The sequence below is a fragment of the Coffea arabica genome, chromosome 1c (assembly GCF_036785885.1).
Source record: "Coffea arabica cultivar ET-39 chromosome 1c, Coffea Arabica ET-39 HiFi, whole genome shotgun sequence".
Taxonomy (NCBI): Eukaryota; Viridiplantae; Streptophyta; class Magnoliopsida; order Gentianales; family Rubiaceae; genus Coffea; species Coffea arabica.
In genome coordinates, this window is record NC_092310.1 from 19562420 (window position 1) to 19576434 (window position 14015).

The window sequence follows — 14015 nt, forward strand, 5'->3', positions numbered from 1 at the left end:
TCCTATCTCAGGATTCCGGGGTTGATTCACTGGCATTTGACCTTGTTGATCTACCAGTCATGCTAGGATATTTGTTATTTGTTGCATCGCCGTCGCCATTTGATCTCCGGCCTCAACCCTCGGTCCATGTTCTTGCTCGGCCACTGTTTCTCTTTCTTCTCTCGGTTCTTGAGCTTGCCTAGCCCCACAGCCACGACTAGCTCCACGTCCACGACTACGTCTCTCCTCCATTCTTTTTTTTTTTTTTCAAAAAGTGATTTAGTATGTAACAAAATAAATTGACTAGAACGGCAAAATTTACCACACTAAGTTCACAAAGAAACATATCAAGTAGACAAGATCAAATGCAACAAGTACTATACATGTGGATATTACCATGCCACAAGCCAAATACACACGGTAGCAACACAAAGACAAAACAAGAAGATAACACGACAAGCCGTTTCACACTTGGTTAACATAGCCCCCGTCCGATCGCTCACGTCACTTCCTATTCACTAGATGTCCATTAACCTCTTATACTCATTCTAGCCGAACAAAACTTGTTCATATTCCAAAATACAAGTTTCAAGTACCTAGTAGCTAGCATCGCTTCAACTCCAGAGTACTCGGGCACGAGAATTCGAAATAAAACAATTCACATCTCGAGCTGGCCAGTCCCAAGAGTAAACCATCTACAATCGAAATTCCTACCCGACATACCTATCTATGGTCCTTGGACACCATGAGAAAGATTTAAGGCCTATAATACTTCATAATTCATACCTTATGCTCGAACGAGCACTTAGTCCTTCATACTTATTCACCACTTAGCCCATGCTCACTCCGCGCAGAGACCACGCGAAGCAGGCTCTGATACCAACTGTGACAGCCCCACCTCCCCCTAAGGCGAACCAAAGGGTTCGGCGGACCGCCTGCCCAGTTCTCGTCGGGATTCAGTCGTTCACTTCAATCAAATCCGGAATACAACCATAAGAATACCATAACAACAATCCAAAACTTAAGCGAAACTTATATACCTTGCTATCTCAAAAGGAAATACAACCGTCGAATATACAAAGGTTCTCAATTCACCATACAACCAGCCCGTGCCAAGCACTAGGGCGAGAACCATTAAAAAAAAAACCAAGAGCTAGACCAAGCTAGTCTATACGGGCTCTCGTCCTTGCTCGCCTTTCCCTGCTAAGAAAAACAAAACTAAAGGAATGAGCTAAAAGATCAGCGAGATTCTATACACAGAAACAAGTAATTAAACAAGGACATTAATCATGCAATAACAAATAATCCAGAAAACATGTCCAATATAAAGCAATGATAATACATTCATTAAAAGGATACAGGCTCACAAGGAGCAATTCGTTCGTTCGTTCCCCATTCATTCCTTTATTCCTCCAATTATTTAAAAAATGCATTTTTATAAGTAAAACCCCTCGTTTTTTACATTCATTTGTTCATTCACATTCACCTCCTCCTGGACGTTGGCCAGGCTTTTCACCCCCATCCGGACGTTGGCCGGACTCCACCCGACAACAAGGTAATACTCGAGTATACCAAACGTTCACCCAGGTCACCAAATTGTCCGACCGAGTCCGTTTCTGGCTCGAGTCGATCAGTAACAAGGGCAAAGGTCCAGTTCAGCCAAAAGGCTTACATTCATGCGCAACTAGTATTTCAACATTTAATCACCAAAAATTTCATATTTATTTTGGTCGAGTGCGATAAAATACACACTCACCTAGCAAAAGTTCATTTTAGAAATCATAGAAAACAATTAACATTTAATCAAATATTCACAAATAATCACATAGTCACAACAATCCATATAGTCATAGAAACAAAATGTATATAGAACACTCACCTATTTAAACAAAATAATGTCCAAAGTATCCTCCCGGATAGCACTCTCGATCGCCAAGAAACCCTAATAATAGCCAAGAGAAAATATTACAGTTAAACCCCACCAAAGTTTAAGTGAACCAAAGAAAATCCGAATAACTACTAGTACAAAGTATAAGTAAAGTTTTGGAAGTGAAAAGAGTACATTTAAACAAAGGCTACGAGTAAAATATTTGTAAAACTTATGCTTGCTCGTAAAACTTTGAAATCTCCATTTAAGTCGAAGTGACAAAGAAAACGTACTCCGAGCAGTCATTATTTTATTTCTCAAGGGTATAAGTTTGGCCAAATCCTTACTTATATTCCTCGGTAAAAGAAGATGCAAATATCCTAGATGGTTCAAGTGATATTCATTTACCAACTTTACTCAAGTCACAAGTATAGTTTTCTAGTCCTTGAGCGTAAATTTGGGCAGCATGCCCTTTATATTTTCCTATTTCCAGCCATTTGTGGCTTCATTCTTTTCCTCAATCAAACTCCAAGTTACCCACAACACCAATTCATTTCAGTAGTCGTTCAATACGCTCAAGACAATACAAGGACAAAAATTAAGCTAATAACAAGTGCAGAAATGAAATACAAAAGACAGATTTGACGTGTTTTGCGTAACGGACACATCTGAAGCTACGCTTATCGGATTGGGATGCAATTTATACCGTTTCGAAGATAAGACATAGGGCTACAATTTTGATGAAGACCACTTAGTCCAAATTCCAGTGTAACCTAGTCAAATTCCCAATTCACAGAACCAACTTCCAACTAACTGGCTAGTTAACCATACTACCTTTAAATGGTCATATCTCAGGCTACCAAAGTCCGTTTAAGGCGTTCTTGGAGGCGTTGAAAAGTTAAGACAGAGTACTAAAACTTTCATGTTTTGGCAAATGGCTAAATCAGCACGGATCATAGTGAATAGACACGGTCAATTGGATGAACCGTCTAAAACGGATCACTGGATGCATCCTAGGACAGTGAGGGTATTTTGGTCTTTTCATAGGCTACGTTGCTCCGATTGGGCTGAAAATTTGTAGACAACTATAAAACATCATTCTCTACAACTTTCATGTTTTATGCTAAGGCTAATTCGGCCTCTAACATCACAAGCTGGAACCGGACAGAACTGAACTACAATTTTCCAGAAATCTGAAATTTTACGGTTTTAAAGGAAACTTTCTTCATTTCTTACCTCAATCACTACCACAACCTCTTATATAGGGGTGGCAATTTTCGACACGACCTGAAAATACGACACGAAACTAACACGAAATTAATGGGTTTGGGTTGAGGTTTCGGAAATTCGGGTCAGAATTGGGTTGAACCCGATGAACTCGAAAAGAAAACAGGTCAATTTCGGGTCAACCCGTGGTGACCTGATATGACCCGATATAACCTGTTTACGAATTAAAAATAATTTAATAAACATAAAAATAATTTTATCTAACTAAACTAAGTTATTCTTTTTTTCAAAGGCATTAATTACTTAATCCTAAATGAATTTATTTAATTTGTGTGAAGTTGAAATTATTATATTTGGACAAATAATATATTATATTATTTTTTTATATATATTATATTATTTTTTACTTTTATACTGTTTTAATTTATTTTATATTTTGTTTGGGATAAAACACTTTTACGGTGTTTAATTTATTTTAGATTTGATTTGGAATTATTTATTTAAATTTTTATTACTTGATTATGTAATTAGTTTTGTGAAAAATTAATTTTATTAGTAATTACAGTGATAAATTAATAAATTAAAATTAAATTTCGGGTCGACCCGCCAACCCGTCAACCTGAAATTTTCGGGTTCGGGTCAGTATACCTGACCCGTCACGGGTTGGCGGGTCGGGTTCGGGTCAATAGATTTTCTGACGGGTCGAGTCAGACCCGACCCGCCAACCTGATTTGGACCCGAATTGCCACCCCTACTCTTATATAAGTTTAGATACAACATATCCTATCCATACAGCAAGTATAGGCAGCAAATCCTTCGAACCCTAACTCATGTAACTCAAAAAAATATACACTATATCCATCCAAATCATTATAATAGCTATCATCCACCACAAATTTAAGGTGCTATGCCAAGTTAAGCAAGATTAAAAGTAAGAAATGGGAAAATCAGCATTATTACCTTGCTAAAGTCACTACCAAGAGCAGCCCTAGCTTTTACTTCCAAAATTTCACCAACACACCACTAGCTAAACACTCAAGGTAGGTTTTAATCGGTTTAGTTTTCCTTGGTTGCACTCAAATGGTTGGATTCAAGATGGATTGAAAGTTTTTTCTCTCTTGCTCTCTCTCTCTCCCTTAAGCTCGGCCAAGATAGAAAGAAATGAAAGAAAATGAGCTAAAATGAGGGATAAAAGGCAAGAAAAAAAAATTGATCCAAGCACCATAGGTGGGTGACACTTGTCACCACCAAAGCCATGCAAATTTCTCTCTCTTTCCCTTGCATTTTTTGCCACAAATTTCGGCCATATGGATGAGGATGAGGGGGGGATATTTTGCAAAAATATCAAGGGTATGTGGTGGTAAGGAAGTGGTGGTCAAGTGGTGGGTTCAATCGGTAGTGATCGATGCCCGTCGGTTTGACGCGATTTCTCTTAAATCGCGTATACTAGGGTTTTTAGCTTATAATCACTAACTTATTATCATTGCTCCTAATCACATATTATTTCTCACCCAAAAGTCACTCTTAAACACCAAATTTGATCCTCGCTCCGTACCGGAGAATTACACTACGGATACACGTGAAAACCCTAACTTGCTCCAACTTGAAAACGAAAAGTGAAACCCTACTTTCTAGGTTTATTTGCACTTATTGTGGAATGATTGGGTAGTAGGGTTATAATAAAATCATAAGTTCCAAATAAAAGAAAGTTTTTAAGAGAAACGTGAGGGATTTTACAATTCCAGTGATTAAAATTAGGGTTTCAATTAAAATATGAGAGATTTAAGAAAACCGGTTAGTCACAAGTAAATTAGGGTTTTTGATTAAAATCTTAGGGTTTCTAGTCTTTTAAAACAAAATAAGATTTTAAATCAAACCCAAAGAAATACACTTTAGTATTTTCTTTACAAACAACCTCCTAATTTTCGAGGTATCACGATACTCATTGATGCATTGTGATACCGAATGAGCCAATTCATGTACAAATGAGCAAGAATATTCATTGAAGCCGTATCACTTATTGGTATAAAATGTGCTGACTTGGTCAATCTCTCAATAATAACTCAAATAACTTCATTCCCTCTTCTTGATTTCGACAATCCCACTATAATTTTCATTTGAACGTTCTCCTATTTCCTTTTTGGTATGTCCAAAGGTATGAGCAATCTGGTTAGCCTTTGGTGTTCCACCTTCAGTTGTTGACAAGTTAAGCACTTTACCACAAATTCTACAATCTCATTTTTCATTCCACCTCACCAATAAGACTTCTTCAAATCTTCGTAATACAACACAAATGTATCGGGAACTTGGAAGCATAAGCCTATTAACTTATTCTTGATTTTGCCATCATTTGAACACAAAGCTGATTATGCATATATACTGCCATCCCTACGCAAACAAGATTCCGATAGTTGTTGAATTTCACTTTCTCCTTGATCTTCATCAATCCTAGATCACTACTTTGGGCCGCCTTAAGAAAGCTAAAAATCTAAAATTTCATGCTTAAAATGTAACTTCTGCTCATAACATTAAGACATTCACCTTTCCATACTATTTTTTGAAGCAGGGAGGAGGCAAGGGGACAAGAATCTAGACCTCTTATTTTTGGTCCTCAACCTTAAACCATTAGACTAAAGCCTCTTGGGTTCATTTTTTGATACTATTATGGGTGATAATGTGGCCTACTTCATTATTGCTAATCGGTATATTTCCTTTCTATTTTGCAATTTCAAGCCCTCTGTTAAAGATGAATACATAATTTCAAATTCTTTTGACACTTGAGTATTTTCAATCAACAAGGTTTAGACTTTAATCCTCAAGTTGGGAATGAGATAACATCTTAGCATTTTATATGAAATTCTATGGACATGTGTAACATTGTTATATTAAAACTCAAAATTGGGGAGGAAGGTGTGATATTTGAAACTTAGGGGAGCCAAGTGAAATTATTAGAAACCTTAGGTGAGGTTTGTCTAATTATCCCTTAATTATATTTCAAGGCATTTTTGTCATTTGAATGTCAGTTTCCATTTCTGCAATTTCAACCAGCAAGACCTCTTACATTTCTTAACGATTAGCGAGTTACGTTCACCAAAAAGGATTCTAAAATCTAGCATATGTTATGACATCACGCAATATCTAGATAAAAGAAATACCATCTTCCATCAATAAAAATGATGAGGATACAGAAATCAGATCATTCGAAATGTTTCCCAAGGGCAAAAGAGAACAGAAGGAATACAGAATATTCTGTCTTCCAAATAGAGCAGCCTCTAACACTAAGTCGAACTATGTACAATAGAATAATCACCTCATCAGCTTTTCATCAGTTACAGAACTCTGATCTTCTACAGCTACCTCCGAAGACACAAGAAAAGGAGAAAAAAAAATCATATATCAAGCCTAGAGATGTTACACAATCCACAGGGAAACTCTTCAAGGTGTCCGCTTGTCAGCAGAGAGATATGAGAAAAATGCAAATAAAAAGGGGGGAAGAAAGGTTGAAGACATGAGCTTTGAACTCAATTTGAATTACAGGAATGTCCCTGTTGACTATATTCCTTTTCATCCCTAGCAGCACTGCTACTACAATGTTCATCTACCCTCATTAGCCAATTGTAACGAGCCATCCCTCATCAACTTCAAGCTCAGGCTGTTAAAACGCTCTCGAGAATATTGCCTAGAAGCCTTTCTCCAGTCAGTACCAGCCTTCATCATCGCAGCAAATTCCTCATAACTTATGCATCCATCCTACAAGTTATGTAAATGTCAGAAATCATGGGGGGGAAAAGACCAGTCAAAAGATTCTTTTTCATATCATTCACAACCAACGGGCAAAGCCTGATAAGAAAATACCATTTGGGAAGAATTTTAAAAAAGAAAAAAACAGCTAAAGCAAAAATGACCCTCGGTTAAAGGATTGCTTCCTTTTTTATTTCCCACTTTTGGGCTGTGTAATCACGAAACCATATGGTTTCCATGAAATATTGCAGGAAGCGAGAAAGAAAAGGATACTTATATTCTAGTACACAGGGTGGGCTCAAAGCACATCATCTAGCTTTGATACAGCACAGCAAAGCCATAAAAAATTATTGAAGAAAGGAAGGGAATGTTAAGTTCAACAATACTTTAGTCTGGAATTGAATTAGGACATCACATTATGATAGCTTTGCTGAGTTTCAGTAAATTTCAGTTCGCAAGTGCGTACATGCTTTTTTGTAATAATTGTGATTGGTAGTAGTTGGCTTCCTAATGACACCACAGTAGCAGCAACTATTAGAACTTCTAAGAGACATAGGAATGCGCAGAGGTTCAAGGGAGGACATCCTCGGTTGGAAGTCAAATGGTCAGCCACCATAGCTGCAGCCTTACTCCCTTACTTTTTCTTTTTATGGATCAAATTTCTGCATGGACATAGTGCCAAGACTACTATAAATTGAAACCTAGAACTGTTCTAAGCTTGCTTGAAAAAGTACCGTATCAGTTATTAACTCTCAACACTTGCAAATTATATTAATCTCCTCTGCGGTTATCCATAAAAAGTAATGTAAAGCAAGTGAATTAGCAAAAGAACCGTATCTGAGACATACAGAATTGAGAAAAGGAACGTGATTGACAATCAGTAACTAACTCCCTCCCCCAACAATCAACCTCTTTCCCCTTGTTGGCACACAATAATCTGGCCCACACCACTGACACCACTTCCCCTTCTCCACTATTTGCAGGCTAGCTGCCACCCTGTCAATGTCACCACCTGAAGCTTCAAGACATAATTATTTGGGCAGAAAACCTGAGGCTACTAAAACTATTACATGATAAAATATTGACCCCTCAACTACTAAGGGTCTTAAAAAGTCACCCATCCACCATATCAATGAAGTGACAGGCATTCCCATCTATTTAAACTACCAACTCCTTTTAATGCCTTGTAAATTAAGAGGCATCATGTCTAGCATTTTAATTTACACAATTCAAACCCATAAACCCCCTTTCCCCCTATTTCATTCATTTAGACTACCTTTTCTTCTTCTCTATTGTTTAGGGTACTTAATGGGAATTCTTTTATGTGTTATCCTTTTTCATTTATTGGCATGAAATGAAGGAATAAATAGGACCTAATAACTAAAAAGAAGGAATAACTTTTGTTTGTGGATTTCAAATTGGAAGGGATATATGAGATTCTTAACTAAAAAGGAATCAATAAGACCTAATAACTAAAAAGGGGGAATAACTTTTGTTTATGGATTTCAAATTGGGTGGGATATATGAGACTCTTAATAGCTAAGCACCTGAATCTTAAGAGTCAGAATATTCTATTGCCACCAAGAGATGAGTAATGTAGTTTGGAGTCAGTTGCTTGAGGATGTAATAGCCAATGCCAATGTCTTTCAAGCTATTCGCATCTGTCTCTTATTGTTCTCCATCGTGTATATTCACCAGAATATTCTAGTGCTACTATCATCAAAATATTAAATTTGCATTGTTTATGGTGTCTAGTTTTCCTAATCTATTCACTGTAGTATGCAACTGAAGGTAATCTTCTAGAAGAAGATATGAAAAAGACAACTTATCATGGAATTTGTGCCTTAGTTTTTACTAGGGGTGACTGGAGATGGCACCGGTCAATTAGAAAGATGCAAACCAATGTAATTCCACATATAAGGGGTCGAAGAACCGGAAGGGGGATGCAAAAGGCATAATTGTCAAAGGAAATATGAAAGGGAAACTGGTGAGTCAAAGCTTGGTCTTCTGGTTGACATGGACACTGGAAGAATAGAAGTATGCAAGACAATGACGTTGTGCCAGCAATTATTACTGTTATTTGGGAAGGACAAATAGAGGGTGGTGAATCTCCTTTTTCCTGATTTAATTTATTTTCTCTTTCTTTTATTTTAAATTTCACTGACCATGTCACTTAAAGAATATGGATCATGTAAGTCAATTTTTATGCTTATTCACCTCTCTTCTTTTACTTGTCCAGGACATTTATGTAATACTATCACCTTTTTAGAATCATTGCATTTTTTTTCCACTCTGGCATCCATATTTAAGAGGGTCTTGCTCAAACAACAGTCAAGTCTAAGCAGGAGAGAGCAGTTTAACTAGTCTAAGCCTGAGAGTTGTATGGTGAACCCTTGATAGAAGTAAATGTTGTTGCATTATAAATCAAGTGAACACAGTCAGTCAGCCATGAATATATTCGAGGGACATGCAGCATAACAATAGTCATAGGAAGCATCATTGATATGATTTAATTGGTAAAAATCAAAGACACAGGTGAAGGTTGATTTTATCCAATATGAAAAAATGACAATAAATGGCATGAATGTGCCTGAAGCAGCAGCAGTCACAAATGCAATTAAGAAGATGTAGAAAGCACTATACTTTCAGCAAAGAGACTGTCATGTACCATGAAAACATATCAAAAGCAGCTAAAGCTTAGTTCGCAAGTTTAGAAACATATTATACATAATTCATTGATACAAGCAGCGAAGCTGACCTTATCTATGTCAACATCATGCATGATGGCGGCAATTACATCTTCAGTATTGGTGTCACCCTCATCACTCAAGGCATCCCGTAGCTCATCAATTTCTATATAACCACTCTGATTTCTGTCAAAGAATGCAAAAGCTTTGTGCAGGTGTTCATCATTCGCCATTTTTCTGATATGAACAGAAACAGCAACGAACTCCCCATAGTTCAATGTTCCATCCCTATCGACATCAGCCTTCAAAAAGCAGGTTTTCAATAAATTGACTGTGAATGACAAACCTGATAAGCATGCTTGAAATTCAAACAATAGTACAAGAAATTCAGGACCTAAATAGGAAAAAACACCAAGAAATGCCATGGGAGGAAGGGCATTTGAAAGCTCAGGCAATTTATCTATATTTCTTCAAAATCAGGGGCTATGAAATACATATAGCATTGGGAGATATACCGAAACAGCAAATAACCAAAGTAAAAACCCCAATGATGCATAGACAAGATAATACTTACAGATTCCACGAGAATTTGAAGATCTGCATCAGGAATTTGGTGGCCAAGTTTCTTCAAACCGTTTCTAAGTTCATCCATGTTTATCTTTCCTCTCTTACCAATATCCATCATTTCAAAAGTTTCCCTAATTCCCGCTACTTCCTCAACAGATAAATGCTCAGCCACCACCTGCTCAAGAGATATTCCCAGAGGTTGAGAAATGAATGATGTTACTTGTCAATTGATCACACAGAGTCAGGAAGGATCACAAAGAATCAGATAGTTTTAAAAGTTACCATATAAATTACCTTTAGTGCTCTTTTCTTTAGTTTGTTCATCACAGAAAATTGTTTGAGCCTTGCTTTTACAGTCTCTCCCAAAGGAACATTTGGTGCCTTCTTTGCATTTTGTAACCACGGATGCTCTGCATGCGAGTATAGATATCAGAAAAATGGAAATCAAAGTCCTGGTTCAGAACCAGATTAGTTACAGAGTCTTTAAAAATGAACTGTTTAATACCAAGCACTTGGGAAGCTGTAAGCCGCCTGCTAGGATCTGGATCAAGCATCTTCTTTACAAGATCCTTTGCAGTATCAGAAACTTTAGGCCACGGATCTCTCTTAAAATCAATGACAGAGCGTATGATTGCTTGAGCTACTCCCTGTTCCGTTTCTGCAGAAATGATAACAAGTATATGAGAACACTACTTCATCTTCAGACAAAATAGTAGAAACTTCCCAATCACACTTGTAGAGGGGTACTGAAAAAAGTGTTGTGCTGTCATATAAGCAGGGCATTGGCAACTAATATAACATAGGTCTGTCAGTAGTAGGTCTGTCAGTAGGCCAGGTGCACAAGTGCTAAACCCTTTTTATTTCTTTCAAGAACAAAAAAGCTACAATAGAAAAGAGAAATTAAGTACTATGTCCAATAAACATGATAAACATTAAGCTATTTGTCTAATAAACTAAAGAAACATTAAGCTCTTCCCTTATGCGAGGCATCCAACTTGTAGAACTTTTGTTCCCACTTTCCCCATTAAGTAAACCACAACTTTTCGAATGATCTTTCTTTTTCTTTTTCTGAGCAACTTTGCTTTCTTTATTTTTCTTGATGTCCTGAAAGCTCCTAATAAATCTACAAATATTCTTCCACATGTTTTACAGACCTGCCCAGAAGGGTGGAACACCACATAGCAAAATATACAGGATAACTCCAGCACTCCAGACATCAACCTCTGGACCATAATTTCGTTTCAAAACCTCAGGAGCCATGTAATATGGACTTCCTACAATCTCATTAAAGTGCTCACCTACAAAAAGGTGGTGGAATGATTAGTGAACAAACAATACAACCCATTAAAATAAAACATACAAATAAAACCCATAGACTTGTTCCAAACCACATAATCTAATAAGCTACAAACACAAAATAAGCTATTGACGTACTCCCATACCAGGTTTGAAGAAAACAGACAATCCAAAGTCAATTGCTTTTAAGGGTGATGTTTCCTTCTTGTTTGCAAAAAGAAAATTCTCTGGTTTGAGATCCCGATGCATTACTCCATGCCTGTGACAGACCTAGAAAACAGAAAACAATAGTTACTCAGAAAGTAGATGAATAAAAAAATAATGAAGTTTAAACGGGCTTCAAAATTTTACTAGCAAGTGTAAAACAGCTCAGCAGCATATAAACAAATAACTGCATTTAAAATTGCACTTAACATTAAGGAATCAGGTGGTAGCACTCCAAAGGAATGGGGCAGGACAGAATCATTCCAGATCATGAAGGCAGGTTTGAGCAATATGTGGGACAAGAATATCAAGATCTTCAAGAAGTACCACTGGCAACAAAGAACTAGCTTGTTTATAACATTCATAGCTATTACCATAAACACAATAGAGATATACAAAATATTCCATATTGAGGTTACAAGCAGTCAAGAAGAGGGAAAAAAAAATCCAAGGACATTAACCAGTTTGAAACCCTTTAGGCTGACTTCTTAGAAGACATCTGAGAGTAGATGAACAATACCTAGAAAAAAAGTACAACCTAAAGGCATCCATTATATACAACAAAAATCTGTCAATTTGCAGTAAAATTTGCCACTCAACAGCATGAAAAGAGTGCTAAAAATGATTTGCAAAAAAGGAAGTTTCTGGACAATCAACCAGAAGTACCTTCCTATACCAGAATGCAGCATACAAAGAAAAACGCTATAACTATGTTGGAAAACCTCAGCAAGCTCCATGGATATTATCAAAAGTAAATGGTAAGCAAAACAAAAGGTAAAGAATGAATACGCAGAACTTAGTCCAAGAAATAAGTGCAATTTAACCAGATAATTTAATTCAAGTCTATATCAGTTTCAAATCTAAAGGAGTCAAAAGAATACCTGAACTACTTCCACAATAGTCTTCATGACCACTGCAGCAGCCCTTTCACTATAATGCCCTCTTGCAACTATGCGGTCAAACAATTCACCACCCTCACACAATTCCATCACAATGTGAACTGCATCATCATCCTCATACGTATCCTTTAGAGTCACAATGTTGGGATGCTCAGGCAAATGCTTCATAATTTCAACCTCCCTCCTCACATCCTCAATGTCCACTGCAGTCCTTAGCTTCTTCTTCGAAATTGATTTGCAGGCATATTTATCAGCAGTGTCCACATCAGTACACAAATATGTCACCCCAAATTCACCTCTCCCCAGCTCCCCCCCTAGATCGTATCTCTCATATATGTCGTGACCAGTAGGATGCTTTAACACAACTAGCTTGTTGGCACCTCCAGATCCATGATTTGCACCATAGTCAAGAGAAAATGGGTTGGGTTTATTCTTCTTTTTAGCCTTCTTTTCAGAAGAATCAACTGGCGTGACACAGCAATTCCCCATTATGATCCAAAAGATCCAATCTTGCAAGCTTAATTATATCTGTCCCCAGAAATTCCAAAAGAACCCAGCAAAATTACGTCACAAAAAATCCCAGATAAAAGACTAAAATTTGCTATACAAAATGGACAAACAATCGACGAAAAAAACCAAGCTATCAAATCTAAAAACTTCCAGGTTTGAACAACATTTCAGGATAAAATTACCAAAAACCAACCTATACTAAACAAACTAATCGCATTATTACACAGAAGATTCTAGATAGCTCGAACAATCTCCAAGAAACATGGACGATACGGAAATCATATTAACAGAACAACCAAAGACCTTTTTCTGGACAAAATTCAGAAAACCCAGAAAAAATATTGGATTTTTAAGGTTAAAAAAAAGACAAACTGAAATCAGACCAATGCTGATGTATAAAAAAGAAAAGATTGCAGAATAACTAACCTGATATTTGGTTGTCTAAAAGGGAAATCTGAGTAAAGCCCAGATGCGTTTGAGATCAAAAAGGCTTGAGAATGAAGAACTCTGGTGTTATAAATGCAGATTAGGTTGTTGGGGAGCAGACACAGTATTTTGAAGGAAGATTTCATGTAAATGGGTATGGGAATCCGCCATTGAAGAGAGAGTCAAGGCTCTTTTTTTTGCAGAGACTTCTTTTGCCTCCCCCTGTTTGTTTGTCCCTGCTTCTCTGTTTTCTGTCTCTCTCTGTCCTCTATTCCTCTATCCCCTTTAGACTTAGGGTACATTTGTTTCTACAGAATTGAAATTGAAATTCTATAGAATTAGAATTCTAGGAATTGAAATTCCAAAATGTTAGAATTCTTTTGTTTGGAAAATACATAAAATTGATATAGAATTCATTTGGAATTCCAAATTCTTTGTTTGGATGCGAAAAGAATTCATTAAGAATTAAAATTGTTTCCTTCTAACATTTGTTTATATAAAAATTTTCTTTTTTTCTTTTTCGTATGGAATAATTTTTTAAACATTTAGCTAATTGTTACTAAAGTTTCAAGGAAAAAAATCAATTAATGCCTTTAATAATTTATTTTTTCT

The 14015-nt window shown here is 36.7% G+C and overlaps 1 protein-coding gene across 3 annotated transcripts; it reads right to left on the reverse strand.

Moving 5' to 3' along the window:
* Positions 1 to 983: 983 nt before the first annotated feature.
* LOC113720289 (calcium-dependent protein kinase 8) lies at positions 984 to 13697 on the reverse strand. Of its 3 annotated transcripts, none has more exons than XM_072060892.1 (10): positions 13404 to 13697; positions 12450 to 12995; positions 11511 to 11634; positions 11223 to 11366; positions 10574 to 10726; positions 10363 to 10478; positions 10076 to 10243; positions 9573 to 9803; positions 1859 to 1921; positions 984 to 1179 (listed from the first exon to the last, which is right to left on the reverse strand). In XM_072060892.1, the coding sequence occupies exons 2-9, from the start codon at positions 12954 to 12956 to the stop codon at positions 1859 to 1861; spliced, it is 1506 nt and encodes a 501-aa protein (XP_071916993.1). In that variant the 5' UTR covers positions 12957 to 12995; positions 13404 to 13697; the 3' UTR covers positions 984 to 1179. The 3 variants fall into 3 exon arrangements, with proteins under 3 accessions (XP_071916993.1, XP_071917016.1, XP_027101007.2); XM_072060915.1 differs by having other exon boundaries at positions 984 to 1182; XM_027245206.2 differs by lacking the exons at positions 984 to 1179; positions 1859 to 1921 and adding an exon at positions 6213 to 6823 and having other exon boundaries at positions 13404 to 13696.
* Between the last annotated feature and the right edge of the window lie 318 nt (positions 13698 to 14015).